Genomic DNA, 14,355 nt, shown 5'->3' with positions numbered 1-14,355 from the left:
ATTATACCAGTGCCTAAGAAGAAGGTGGTAACCTGTCTCAGTGACTATCGTCCAGTAGCACTAACATCCACGGTGATAAAGTGCTTTGAAAGTTTGGTGATGAAACATATCAACTGCCTGGGAAGTGATTTGGATCCACTCCAATCTGCCTACCAGCACAACACATCCATAGCAGATGCCAGTTCGTTGGCTCTTCACTCATCCCTGAAACATCTAGACAGTGAAAATGCATACATTAGGATGCATTTTATCAGCCACAGCTTGGCATTCTATACTATCATCCCTCAAAACTAATCAATAAGCTTCAAGACCATGGCCTCAATACCTCCTTGTGCAAATGAATCCTCGATTTCCTCACTTACAGACCCCAGTCAGTTCAAATTGGCAAAAATGTTTCCTCCATATCTGCATTAGCACAGGTACACTACAAGGCCATGTACTTAGCCCCCTTTACACTTGTAACTGTGAGGTAAAGCACAGCTCCAATGCCATATTTAGGTTTGCTGTTGTGGGCTGAATCAAATGTGGGATGAATCAGCATATAGGATGGAGATTGAAAACCTGGGTAAGTGGTGCCACAATAACCTCTTACTCAACGTCAGATGGAGGAAACCAGAGGTCCATGAGCCCTTTCTCATCAGAGGATCAGAGGTGGAGAGGGCCAACAACTTCAAATTTTTTGGTATTATAATTTCAGAGGACCTGTCCTGGGCCTGGCAAGTAAGTACAATTATGAAGAAAGAACAACAGTCTCTCTACTTCCTGAGGGGTTTGCAAAGATTTGGTATGAAACTTTGACAAACTTCTATAGACGTGTGGTGGAAAGAATATTGACTGATTGCATCACGGCCTGGTTTGGCAACACCAATGCCCTTGAACAAAAAATGCAGCAAAAAGTAGTGGTAGGGGATATGACCCAGTTCATCATAGGAAATCCCGTCCCACCACAGAGCACATCTAAATGGAGCATTGCCGGAGGAAAGCAGCATCCATCATTAGGGTCCCCCACCAGCCAGACATACTCTCTTCTTGCTGCTGCCATCAGGAACAAGGTACAGGAGCCACATGACTTACACTACCAGGTTTAGAAACAGTTCTTACCCTCAACCATCAGGCTCCGAACTAGTAAAGTAAAGTAACTTCACTTGCCCCATCACTTAAATATCTCCGCAACCTGTGGACTCACTTTCAAGGACTCTTCATCTCATGTTCTTGATATTTATATTTATATTTAGATTATATTTATACCTCTTATTATTATTATTTCTTTTTTTCTTTCTTTTTATATTTGCACAACTGGTTGCCTTTGAACCCTGGTTGTCTGCCTGTTGATGTGGTCTTTCATTGATTCTATTATAGTTATTGGATTTATTGAGTATGCCTGCAAGAAAATAAATCTCAGGGTTGTATGTAGTGACATATATGTACTTAGATAACAAATTTATTTTGAATTTTGACCTTTGAGCTTTACGATTGTGACAGTTGGACTGGCAGAGTTACTGTACGGTAGATTTTATTGATTTATTTATTTACAGATAAAGCATGGACCCTTCCAGCCCTTCTCGTTGTGCTGCCAAGCACCCACTGATTTAACCTTAGCCTATTCATGGGACAATTTACAATGACTAATTAACCTACTAACCAGTACATCTTAGGACCATGGGAAGAAACCGGAATACCTGGAGGAAACCTATTCATTCCTTGAGGTGGATGCACAAACTCCTTAGACAGCATGCTGGGATTGAACTCCAGACGTTGATGCCTCGAGGTGTAATGGTGTCACACCTAATGCTATGCTATCATGGCACCCAGCTGCCCCATTTTATTTTTGGTCACCCGTGTTAAAAGTTTATCCTGCTACATCACAGAGATATACAATAATCATGTGAGAAGCTTAACAAGATGTAACTCAGTTCTTCAGAGAAAAAAATCCTGAAGGATGATCATTTTAAGGTTTTTAAGATAATGAAAGGGACTGAAAGGGTAACTCTATGGTAAATGTTTCCATTAATGTGATAGGCCAAAACAAGAAGACTTAAATATGAATTAGCTACTAATTCCATTTAGGAATTTCCACCCATTGGTTTAATTAGGCAATTATGTTACAGGGAGAATCAGAATCAGAATCAGAATCAGAATCAGACTTTAATCGCCAAGTACCTATGCACATACAAGGAATTTACTTCCGGCAGATGTTGTCTCTCTGCTCATGACAATAATAATGATAAATATAAATGAAAATATAGATTATACATACAGATAGTGCAATCCAAGTAATAGTTAGCCGACAGTTAACCGGCAGTTAACTGTTCAGCAAAGTGACCGCAGTAGGGAAAAAACTTCTGCAGTGCCTATTAGTCTTAGTCTGGAGGGATCTGAAGCGCCTACCAGACAGAAGCAGATCAAACAGAGAAGGCAGGAGAATGAGATTGAGGTGGATAATAAATCAGCCATATTGGAATGGCAGAGCAGATTCAATGAGCCAAATGGCCAAATTCTGCTCCTGCCGAAGGGTTTCGGCCCGAAACGCCGACTGTACTTTTGTCATAGATACTGCTTGGCCTGCTGAGTTTCTCCAGCATTTTGTGTGTGTTGCTCGGAGTTCTGACAATTTTCTCTTGTTTGTCAATGAGCTGAATGGCCTAATTCTCTCCCTATACCTTATGGTCTTATGTTTTACCCAGCAAGTAACAAAGTAAAAAAGGGAGCGTGCTAATGTAAGTATCTTAGGTACATTGGATATGCTGAAGGAAAAACTAGATATGCATGCCTACAGGATTAAGTGAAGGAAGGAAGCTTATGTAGCTGTTAAATGCTGGCATTGACCATTAGGGATGAATGGCCTGTTATTATGCTGCAGATTAATAAAGTATTTCCGTTGCTATCGTCCATCAAATGGGTACTCCTTTAAGTAGATTTTAGGTCTTTTAAAACATTAACTTCTCCATGCTGAGATTTGTTGGGATAAAATATATATTCCCCAGTAACAGAGTTGTGATGTGTGATTAAAACTTAGCCATTATAGTGGAGATAGCATTTCAATTTTTTAATATGAGTTTTGTATATAGACCACATTATTTAATTGCATTGATCTGCAGAGAGCACGTTAGCAGCAACAACCTGTGGCATCTAAATGACCTGCAACTCTTAAATCAGGAGGTAAAAAAAATATGACCTGTCAGAGTGAAAACGAGCTGATCATGAAGGAGAACAGGCCTCTAGATTTACAAAGCTGTACTGAGGGTCTCAGAGGAACTGATGTAAAGAGCAGAGATGCTCTCTCCTCATACAAATCTGCTGGAGTTCCTCGAAGAAGTAACAAGCAGGGCAGGCAAAGGAGAGGTGGTGAATGTCATTTACTTGGATTTTCAGAAGGCATTTGATAAGGTGCCACACATAAGGCTGCTTAACAAGATAAAATCCCACAGTGTTACAGGAAAGGTACTGGTATGGATAGAGGAATGGCTGACAGGCAGAAGGCAGCAAGTGGGAATGAAAAGGGCCTTTTCTAGTTGGCTGCCAGTGACTAGTGGTTTTCCTCATGGGTCAGTATTAAGACCACTACTTTTTACACTGTTTGTCAGTGATTTGGATAATGGATTTAATGGCTTTCTGGCAAAGTTTGTGGATGATATGACGATAGGTAGTGGGGTAGGTAGTGCTGAGGAAGCAATGCGATTGCAGCAGGACTTAGACAAATTGGAAGAATAGGCAAAAAATGGCAGGTGGAACACAGTGTTGGGAAATGTATGATAATGCATTTTGGTAAAAGGAAAAATAGTGTGGACTATTATTTAAGTGGGGAGAAGGCTCAAACAGCAGAGTTGCAGAGGGACTTAGGAGACCTCGTGCAAGACTCCCAGAAAGTTAATTTACAGGTTGAGTCTGTGGTAAAGAAGGCAAATGCAATGTTGGCATTTATTTCAAGGGAAAAGCAAGGAAATAATGTTGAGCCTTTATAAGACACTAGTCAGCCACACCTGGAGTATTTTCAACCATTTGGGCCCAAAGTCTCAGAAAGGATGTGTTGTCAATGGAGAGAGTCCATTGGAGTTTCATGAGGATCATTCTGGGAATGAAAGGGTTAACATATGAGGAGTGTTTGGCAGCTTTGAGCCTGAACTCACAGAATTTAGAAGAATTTGTGGGGATCTCATTGAAACCTATCAGATGTTGAAAGGACTAGATAGAGTGGATGTGGAGAGGATGTTTCTTATGGTGGGGGTATCCAGAACTAGAGGGCACAGCCTCAAAATTGAGGGGCAACCTTTTAGAACAGAGATAAGGAAGAACTTTTTTAGCCATAGGGTAGTGAAACTGTGGAATGCTCTGCCAGACTGCAGTGGAGGCCAATTCCATGGGTATATTTATGGCAGAAGTTGATAGTTTCCTGATCGGTCAGGGCAGTAAGATATATGGTGAGAAGGCAGGTGTATGGGGTTGAGTAGGATCCAGGATCAGCCATGACAGAATGACAGAGTACACTTGATGGGCTGAATGGCCTAATTCTACTCTTATGTCTTATGGTCTTATGATAAGAATTTTTTTGTGGCAGAAGAGCTCTCATTTTGTGAATACATGCACATTCTGCAATCAAAAGTCATAAACTATGTTATCAACAGTAGCTGCTATAATCTGGTAGCCATCCATGACTGTCTGTGATTGTGTAACTTCATATAGCCACAAATGAAGGTGTAATATCTGCTGTTTGGCCACCAGGTATTGACCCATATGCTGTACTAAGACCACAGTCTGCCTGCAAAGAGAGAGAATCATTTCTTTTCCAGTTCACTTATATAGCAATTTTTATTTAACCTTTATAACAACTGCAGACATCCTCATGGACTTGGACCTTATGTTAGAGAATGTGATATGATTAGGTCATGTTAATTTGATAAGTGTTGGAATAGGCTGGTAATTTTTCTATGATTATATAATTCTATATAAATTTCAGTGGCCATCTACTGATAAACTAATGATTCACTCCATTGAATGACTGTGGAGATAGCATGGTCTTCTCTAAGGGATGAATTACTTCCAGTATCATGTACCTGCCATTGGAACTAAGTAACCAATGTACCCAAGCTAGGTATTCTTCAATCACTGGTGAGAATATTCTGCCTCTTAAATGGAACCTGAATAGACAATTCAACGTTAATGTCTGAGATTCCTTCAACTCCATTTTACACAACCATGCAGGAAAAGAATTTGGCCAAAAATAAGGTGGTTGCCAAGATAAGTGTTCTTAGAAAGAAAGGCTTACATTCCTGGAAAATATTTCATTGAGCAAAAATTTCATGAATTGGAAAGGCAGGGTGAAATACCATATGTTAGAGTGAAAACAAAGTGGGGGGATACAATAATTCTGTGCTTATGATCTTCAGGTGAAAAATATGCACCTTAACAGTCAACAATGTGATAGGATTTCACATACTTAAAATTTTTTTAAATAATGAACAATGTGCAGATACTAAAATTCTAAAATTAAAAAAACAGAAAATGTTGGAAATGAGGCAATTGCTATGGAAAACACAGTACTTACCTGTAACAAAACTGGCCATTTCTAATATTGACTCATATTTTCTCCTTTTATTCTCTCTCCTGGCCTATTAAGCAATGTCTTGCAGGCCTGTTATCAGCGACACATAATGCAAGCAAAGCATAATCTACCCTTATCTGCCACTGACTGCCACATTAATCCATTTGTTTTTCACAACTATACACCTACACCTGGTTCCGGCATTGTCTGCTGTGTTATATGGATTTTTATTTATTTTAAAGATTCAGAATATGGGAGTAGATCCTTCCATGCAGCCTTATAAGACACTGTGGAGGCTGCTCAGGGAGTACTGTGAACAGTTTTGGTCTCTGAATGTAAGGAAGGATACAGCTGCACTAAAGGCAATTCTGATTAGCCTCAGCAGGTTGATTCCTGACGTGAAGGGTTTGGTAAATACAGAGACTGAGTAGAGTGGGCCTACATTCTTTGGAGTTTAGAAGAATGGTAAGGGGGCTTGATAGGATGAGTGCTGAGTGGATGTTTTTCTTTCCCCTATAGGGAGTATCTAAAACCATGGAGCAAAGGCTTGAAATTAAGATTGAAGATGAAGATGAAGATGCATTTCTTCTATGGCCTATGATGTCAATGAGGAAGGAATTGGGCATTCTGTGACTTGGGACAATGTTAGGAATAATGTCAGGCTTGCAACATAACTAGAGCTTGAAGTGTCCATTCCAGCTTCATGACGGGCATAATTTTACTGGAAATAATCACTAGTAGGATTGGCTATGGTTTACATTTATTTAGAGTTAAAGTTGTAGAAAAATACAGTGCAGAAACAGGCCCTTTGGCCCATCTAGTCTAGGACAAACCATTTAAACTGCCTATTCCGATCGACCTGCAGTGGGACCATAGCCCACCATACCCCTACCATCCATGTACCTATCCAAACTTCTCTCAAACTCAAGATCATGCTTGCATGCATCACTTACGTTTGCAGTTTGTTCCACACTCTTATTGCCCTCTGAGTGAAAAAGTTTCCCCGCATGTTCACCTTAAATTGTTCACCTTTCACCCTTAACCCATGACCTCTAGTTGTAGTCCCACCCAATCTCAGTGGGAAAAGCCTGCTGATATTGAACTTATCCATACCCCTCATAATTTCGTATACTTCTATCAATCTCCTCTCAATCTTCTACATTCCAAGGAATAAAGTCCTAGCCTATCCAATCTTTCTTTATAATTCAGGTCCTGCAGTCCCAGCAACATCCTTCCAGACTTTTGCTGTCTTCTTTCAATCTCATGTATATCTTTCCTGTAGGTACATGACCGGAACTGCACACAATACTCCAAATTAGGCCTCACCAATGTCTGATACAACTTCAACATAACATCCCATCTCCTGAACTCAATACTTTGACTTATGAAGGCCATTGTTCCAAAAGCTTTCCTTACAACCCTATCTCCCAGTGCCACCACTTTCAATGAATTATAGACCTGTATTATCAGGTCCCTTTGCTCCTCAGTGCCCTACCGTTCACTGTGTAACACCTACCCTGGATAGTCCTACCGAAGTGCAACAACTCTCATTGACTGCATTAAATTCCATCTGCCATTTTCCAGCTGGTCCAGATCCCAGTGCTAGCTTTGATAGTCTTCCTCACTGTTCACTACACCCCCAGTCTTGGTGTCATCCACAAATTTGCTCATCGAGTTAACCACATTATCATTCAGATCATTGATATAGATGGCAAACAACAATGGACCCAGCACTGATCCCTGTGGCACTCCACTAGTCAGTGGAGTGACTCCAGTCAGAGAGACAACTATTTACTACCACTCTTCAGCTTCTCCTGCAAAGCCAATGTCAAATCTAATTTACTAACTCATCTTCATTGCCAAGAGACCGAGCGTTCTTGACCAAATCTCCCATGCGGGTCCTTATCGAATGCCTTACTAAAGTCTGTGTAGACACCATCTATTGCCTTTACATATAATTTGTCCATAGAAAAATACTGATACAAATGAATCTAATTTCTAGGCTCTAGCACTATGTTAAAGAATTAAATGTAAAATTTTACCTTTCTTGCATAGGGGGAAGTTGTATCCAGCTGTTAAATCTAGGATCATATCGGCTGACGAAATTAGTACTATGTTTCCCTGTTTTAAAGAAAGAAATCAGTGATTTAAATATGTTCCAAAACTAAATACTGTTTTCCTAAAGTTCTCACAGAAATGTAAATGGAATAAAGTTTATTTTTTGTAATATGCATTTCAAAGGCCCATTGGTTTCCCCGAAATTAGTAAAAAGGTCAAAAATACTCTGTGTCCCAGGTATGACAGAATGATTTGGAGCCATAGAGTCATAAAGCAATACAGCAAGGATACAGGCCCTTCAGCCCACTATGTCCATGCTGGCCACCTGGTTAGTACCTATTTCGTATGTTCAACCTATATTCCTCTAGGCCCCTCCATTCCATGCACCTATCCAAGTGCTTCTTAAATTACCCTATCCTGCCTGTTTCAACCATTTCATCTGACAGCTCATTCCATATACTCACCACTGTAAACAAGTTGACTCTCAGGTCCCTTTTATGTCTTTCACTTCTCATATTAAATCTATGCCCCCAGATCTGGACTTCCCTAGACTATGGAAAAGACTGTTACTATCCATCTTACCTATGCTGCATAATTTCAAACATTTCCACAGATACCCCTCATTCTCCTACGTTCCATGGAATAAGGACCTAGCTTGGTCAACCTTGCCCTGTAACTGAGGCCCACTAGATTTACGTCCTTGTAAATCCGTTCTGCACTCTTTTCATTTTAACCACATCTTTCCGATCTATGATAGGGTGAAATCCAGAAGTACTCTGTACCAAAACTGTACAGCCTACTTCTTGATTTTAAAAGCAATTTTGTGTAATGTGTTACATTAACATTAATGTCCATTCTTAAGAAAAATCTAAATTGCTAGCAATAATTATGACTCAGTTTTATAAATCCATAATTAATTCATAGACACAGGCTTTTACTTACTGAACAAACAGTAGTTCAAAGCTGATTTTTCTCCATTCTATGTCACAATTGATTAAAGATGTAGTTTGTTGTCAGATGAACGCAAGGACAGTGTAACCATTTCACCTTTGAGTCTTTATGATTGACAACCAATCTTTTTTGCCTCTGCTGGGTAGTTCTCTATTCAAGTACTGCAAGTTTAAAAATCCTTTGACTTTTAAACTGGCAAGCTCTCAGGACATGATTTATTCTAACCTGAATAGCCTGAAGATTTCAACCTGTGAAGTAAAGTTTCTGGAATGTTCATATCTACATTTATATTATACACCTGGAGGCTTTAAGAAGCAGTGTTGTCTTCCCTCCTGCAACATGCCTAATAAGGAATGTTGCAGGAGGGAGGAAAGCACAGCTTTTAATTGTAAAGACTGCTCTTATATTAACATTGAACTAGAGACTTCAAAGTGAACACAGATTGGCTAGAGAATGAGACTAGAGGAATAATTCTGTTAAACCAGAAATGACATGGGAGTTAATTTCTTTTTGCATTAATCTTTATGATGGAAGATACCATGAACACATTAATAGTAAAAAATACAGGTGATGAAGCAAATCCCATCAGGGTCGCTGGAGCATTACTATTATGCAAACTGACAGGGATTCAGGTTGGTTGGTGACTTGGACTTGGTTTGCATCAAAAGTTCCTGAAAGAAATGGTTACCAAGGTAATTGATGCATTGGATGCTATTTGGGTTTTCCATATTTCTTTCGGCTCTGGAGAGGATTCAAAAATTCACAAGAGTGGAAGGCAGAATTTGGGTAACCGTAAACTGGAAAACCTCACATCACATTATTGGAAAAATGTTAGAATCAGCTCTTGGAAGATAAAAACAGAATGCATGATGAAGCATCATCAGCATAGTTTCATGAAGGGGAGATCATGTCTGACACATTTGAGGAAATATTAGCCAGAGTGGTTAGGGGTAGACCATGCAGTGGTTAAGTACTTAGTTACCAAGAGCTCATGATACTGGAAATAACATATTTGCAAAGATATGGGATTATCTAATTAACAGGGTGTAGCAAGTAGGGACAGTAACAGTCACTTTCAGCTTCATAACTAGTGAGATGTTGCAGGGATCAGTGCTGAGACTGTTCTCCTGTTAAAATTATATATATTAGTTATTTAGAGGAAGGAAGCAAATATGCTGTGGGCATATTTGCCTGATGCTGAGGGTGTGGGAGAGCAGAGATATTATAATCTATAAGGAAGCTACAATGAATAGACAGAGGCTGTGAAAGGTTGAGCGAATAAGCAAGAAATTGAGAAATGGAAATCAATGGCAGAAAATATGAATTTATTCACTTTGGAGGAAAGAATGTTATTTACCTGAAAGCATTCAGCAGAAAGCTATAGTAGGAAGGGAATGTAGGTCCTCATCCATGAAACCCAGAGAGTTAGCAAGCTGGCTTTTTATATTGGGAAGGGAATTGGTGATTGGAGAATAAAAGTAGGGAAGGTTTTCACAACCTTAAAAGGCTTTGGTGAAACCCAATCTATAACCAACAGTTGGGGCTCCTTACTTAAGAAAGTGGTCAGACAGTCAGAGTTGTATCGGCCAGATATGAGCCCTTTGGTCCATCAATGTCTGCCTTTTGTCCATATGCCCTGCTACACCACTGCTATGCTTCCCACCTCCTGCTACATTAGTTTAAACTCTAAATTAGCAAAAGCAAACCTCCCTGAATGAACATTAGCCCTCAGTTTAAGTGAAACCTACTTTTCTTGTCCCACCTGCTCCAGATGTGATCCAGATGATCCAGGTTTCTGAAGTTGTCTTTCCTGCAACAGTTCTCTAGCCACGAGTCTTACTCTTTTACTTCTACCCTTACTAGCATGTGGCACAGGGAATAATCCAGAGATTATGACCCAAGTTGTAATTCCTGCATGACTCTCTAAACATACTCTTATTCCTCTTTCTTTTATGTCATTGGTACCAATACCTACAATAACCTTGGCTATTCTCCCTTCCCCTTCCAAATATCCAATGCTTGAACTGAGACATTACTGACCTTGACATTAAGGAGGTAACATACCATTCTCAAGTCTTGATCTCACCCACAGTAGTGCTGCTTTATTTCCCTCTTTAACAAATCCCTGACCACCACAGCTTAGCAAGACATTTCCCTCTCCTGCTGTGTGTCAGAGTCAACTATGGCACTACAAACTTGGCTGCTGCTGCTGCTTTCTTCCGAGGGGCAATGTCCCCCTTCACCCGACAACAAATGGTACGAGAGAGGAATGGCCAGAGAGTCTCCTGAACTTACCATACTTCTCAGTAGCCCCTTATCTCCTTACTTCCGTACCTACAGTGTGACCAACTCACTAAATTTTCTGTCTATGACACTGTACACTGTACAGAGACACCACATGTATTTCAGAGAGGAAATTCAAACATAATCTTGACTATGGAGAAATTGTCTTATGAGGAGAGACTGAACAGATAGATACATACTTTATTCATCCCCATGGGGAAATTCAACATTTTTTCCAATGTCCCATACACTTATTGTAGCAAAACTAATTACATACAATACTTAACTCAGTATAAATATGATATGCATCTAAAATCACCCTCTCAAAAAGCATTAATAAATAGCTTTTAAAAAGTTCTTAAATAGTTTACTAAAATACATTAATAGGTAAAATCCTAACCCCGGCACTTTAACATATCTTTCCCCTGGCGGTTGAATTGTAAAGCCGAATGGCATTGGGGAGTAATGATCTCTTCATCCTGTCTGAGGAGCATTGCATCGATAGCAACCTGCCGCTGAAGCTGCTTCTCTGTCTCTGGATGGTGCTATGCAGTGGATGTTCAGGGTTTTCCATGATTGACCGTAGCCTACTCAGCGCCCTTCGCTCTGCTACCGATGTCATACTCTCCAGTACTTTGCCCACGACAGAGCCCGCCTTCCTTACCAGCTTATTAAGATGTGAGACGTCCCTCTTCTTAATGCTGCCTCCCCAACACGCCACCACAAAGAAGAGGGCGCTCTCCACAACTGACCTATAGAACCAGGTCTATAATCACTGGATTTAAAAGAATGGGATGTGATCTTATTGAAACATGCAGGATATTTAATGGGCCTGACAGGACAGAATCTAAGAGGTTGAGGGGCAAAGAACCAGAGATATCATTATAAAGAATTTCTTTGGAATTCCTAGTCCCAGTAACAGTGGAGACTAAATCCTTGAATGTATTCAAATATGAGGCAGATATTTAGTCAATATGGTAATGGATGGAGAGTTTTGTGGTTGGGGAAACTTGTTGAATGGCAGAGCAGGCTAAAGGCATTGAATATCCTGCTCCTGAATCTATGTCTTATAGTCTTATGTAATCCTTTACCCAATTCCTGCTACATTAGTTTAATCTCTCTAAATTGGCAAAAGCAAACCTCCCTAAATGAACATTAGTCCTCAGTTTAAGTGAAAGCGAAACAGTACTGGTGAAGTTACCGAAAAAAGGAATTAATGACCATTTGCAACAACTGGGAACTTGCTTCTTGTTAAGTCAAGTGGAGAGAAACAGGATTGTAGTGCTTTCAATTCTGTTATAATGATAAAGTTATGATGAGAAGGGAAATTAACTTGGAGTTTAAGTAACACCATAAATACCTCAATTTTAACAACTTTTCCCCTACTTGCCCCACAGTTGTTACACTTACTGGGTTTATTGACATTAACAGATAAATGAATGCAACTTTCATTATTTCTGTTCCCAAAAAATATTGATGCATCCTTTTGATGTGAAGTATGAAGAACCATGCAGTTTGTTATTACCATTTGGGTTCCATTGGTCTTCTCCTCCTAGTACAAACAGGAAGTTTTCTACTTCCACAACACAGTGATGGGCACTGTTATAAGGCATTACTGAAATAAAAAAAACCAAAAAGCAACTTTACTAAATGGTCATGCTACAGGATCAGAATGGCTTCTTATCCTTTTCAGTGATCAGTTAGCTGAAGTTACTGGAGGCATTTCATTATCACATTGATTTTCAAAGCATAATGGAAAATACATCAAATGTCTGGTTAACTCTTCGAAATTTACTACCCCAGTTTCACCATAAGAGGATGTTTGAATGGTTGAGAATCCTTTGTACTAATAAAAAGAAATGAAAAATAATTTGCAAAGGCTATAAAAGTATAGATCTCCCCCTCTGCAGAGGGATTAATTCAAAATTCAAGATTGTTTAATATTATTTCCAATACACAAGTGTAAAGGAGAATGGAATAATTGTTACTTTGGATCCAATGCAGCACTAAAAGCACAATAAGATAAAGGACACAATAATTTTAAACACCCAATAAATAATAATAAATACATACAATAGCATATATACATAGATCAGTTGTTCATCTATAAAGTGACGCTAGGCACAGGAGTGTCTGTACATAAGGTGAATCAGAGGAAATGATGAAGTAAAGGTGGTGGGGGTGTGGAGGGGTGAATTTGTGGGTGGTGATGTTCATCAGCCTTACTACTTGGGGAAAGTAACTGTTTTTGAGTCTGATGGTCCAAGCATGGATGCTACCTAGCCTCCTCCCTGACGGGATTGGGATGAACAGTCCATGAGCAGGATGGGTGGGATCCTTCATGATATTACTGGCCCTTTTCAGCACCTTTCTGTATCCATCTAGTAGTGTTTCCATACCATGCAGAGGTGCAGCTTGTTAGGATGTTCTCTACTGCACACTGTAAAACTACATGAGTTTAGATGTGCATAATGCAGTTTTCTTCATCCTCCTCAGAAAACAGAGAAACGTTGAGCTTTCCTAATTCTGTAGGATGTGTTCTGAGACCATGAAAGGTTATGTGAAACGTGCAGTCCTAGAGGTATGAAACTGCCGTGCCGTCAATGAAAAGCTGGGTGTGAAGTCGATTATCATATCCATTGTCTTGCTGACATTATTCAAGAGGTTATTTGCCTGGCACCAGGCCTCAAGCTCTTCCATCTCCTCTCTGTAGGCCGTCTCATCATTGTTGATGATGAGCCCCACCATTGTGATGTCATCGGTGAAAATGACGATATGATTACTCGAGTGTTTAGCCGTGCAGTCATATGTGACCAGAGTGTACAGAAATGGGCTCATCACACAGCCCCTGGGCATAGGGGTCTGCGTTGGGAGCTTTGTAGTTCATAATTTATATAGATGATTTGGATGCAAACGCACAAGGCCTGAACAATATGTTTGCAGATGACATGAATTTAGGTGGCGATAGTGAAGAAAGTTATTGGCGATTACTGGGGAGCTTGATCAATTAGGATGTGGGCCAAGGAATGGAAAGTAGATTTCAATACAGATAGGAGTCCAGTGATGCATAGGTAAGTGTCTAGTGATCCCATACAACTTTACTGTGAATGTTAGGGCACTAGGGAGTGTAATGGTGCAGAAGTGCAAGTGCATAGTTCATTAAAAGCAGCATCACAGATAGACAAGCTGGTGACAAAGGCATTTAGTACACTGGCCTTCATCAATCAGGGCAATAATTATAACAATTGGGCAATATGTTGCAGTTGTATGAGCCATTGTTGAGGTGGCACTTAGAATCCTGTGCACAGTTTTGGTTTCCCTATTGTAGGAAAGATGTGGTTAAACTGAAAAGAGTGCAGCAAAAATCTACAAGGATGGTACTAGTATTGGAAGAGTATACACAGCTGGAAAAGGAGATCAGACTGGATTTATGTTCTGTTGAGAAAAAGAAATGGCCAAGAGGTCATTAAAATGATTTGAGGTTTTAGTGGCATCGATACAGAGTAAATGATTCTTTTTGTGAG

The 14,355-nt window shown here is 39.8% G+C and overlaps 1 protein-coding gene across 3 annotated transcripts in view; it reads right to left on the bottom strand.

The window, feature by feature from the left end:
* The window catches only part of klhl14 (kelch-like family member 14), a 149,276-nt gene that overhangs the window by 33,063 nt on the left and 101,858 nt on the right, over nucleotides 1-14,355 (bottom strand). For 2 of the 3 annotated variants that reach the window (XM_073043151.1, XM_073043160.1), the window contains 2 exons: nucleotides 12,357-12,446; nucleotides 7,582-7,660 (listed from right to left, as the gene is read on the bottom strand). In XM_073043151.1, the coding sequence (XP_072899252.1) occupies nucleotides 7,582-7,660; nucleotides 12,357-12,446 (169 nt within the window). The remainder of the gene's footprint in view (nucleotides 1-7,581; nucleotides 7,661-12,356; nucleotides 12,447-14,355) is intronic. The other variant, XM_073043168.1, reaches the window with a different exon arrangement.

The sequence above is a fragment of the Hemitrygon akajei genome, chromosome 1 (genome assembly GCF_048418815.1).
Source record: "Hemitrygon akajei chromosome 1, sHemAka1.3, whole genome shotgun sequence".
NCBI classification, from domain to species: domain Eukaryota; kingdom Metazoa; phylum Chordata; class Chondrichthyes; order Myliobatiformes; family Dasyatidae; genus Hemitrygon; species Hemitrygon akajei.
This window is presented reverse-complemented; position numbering and strand designations above follow the sequence as displayed.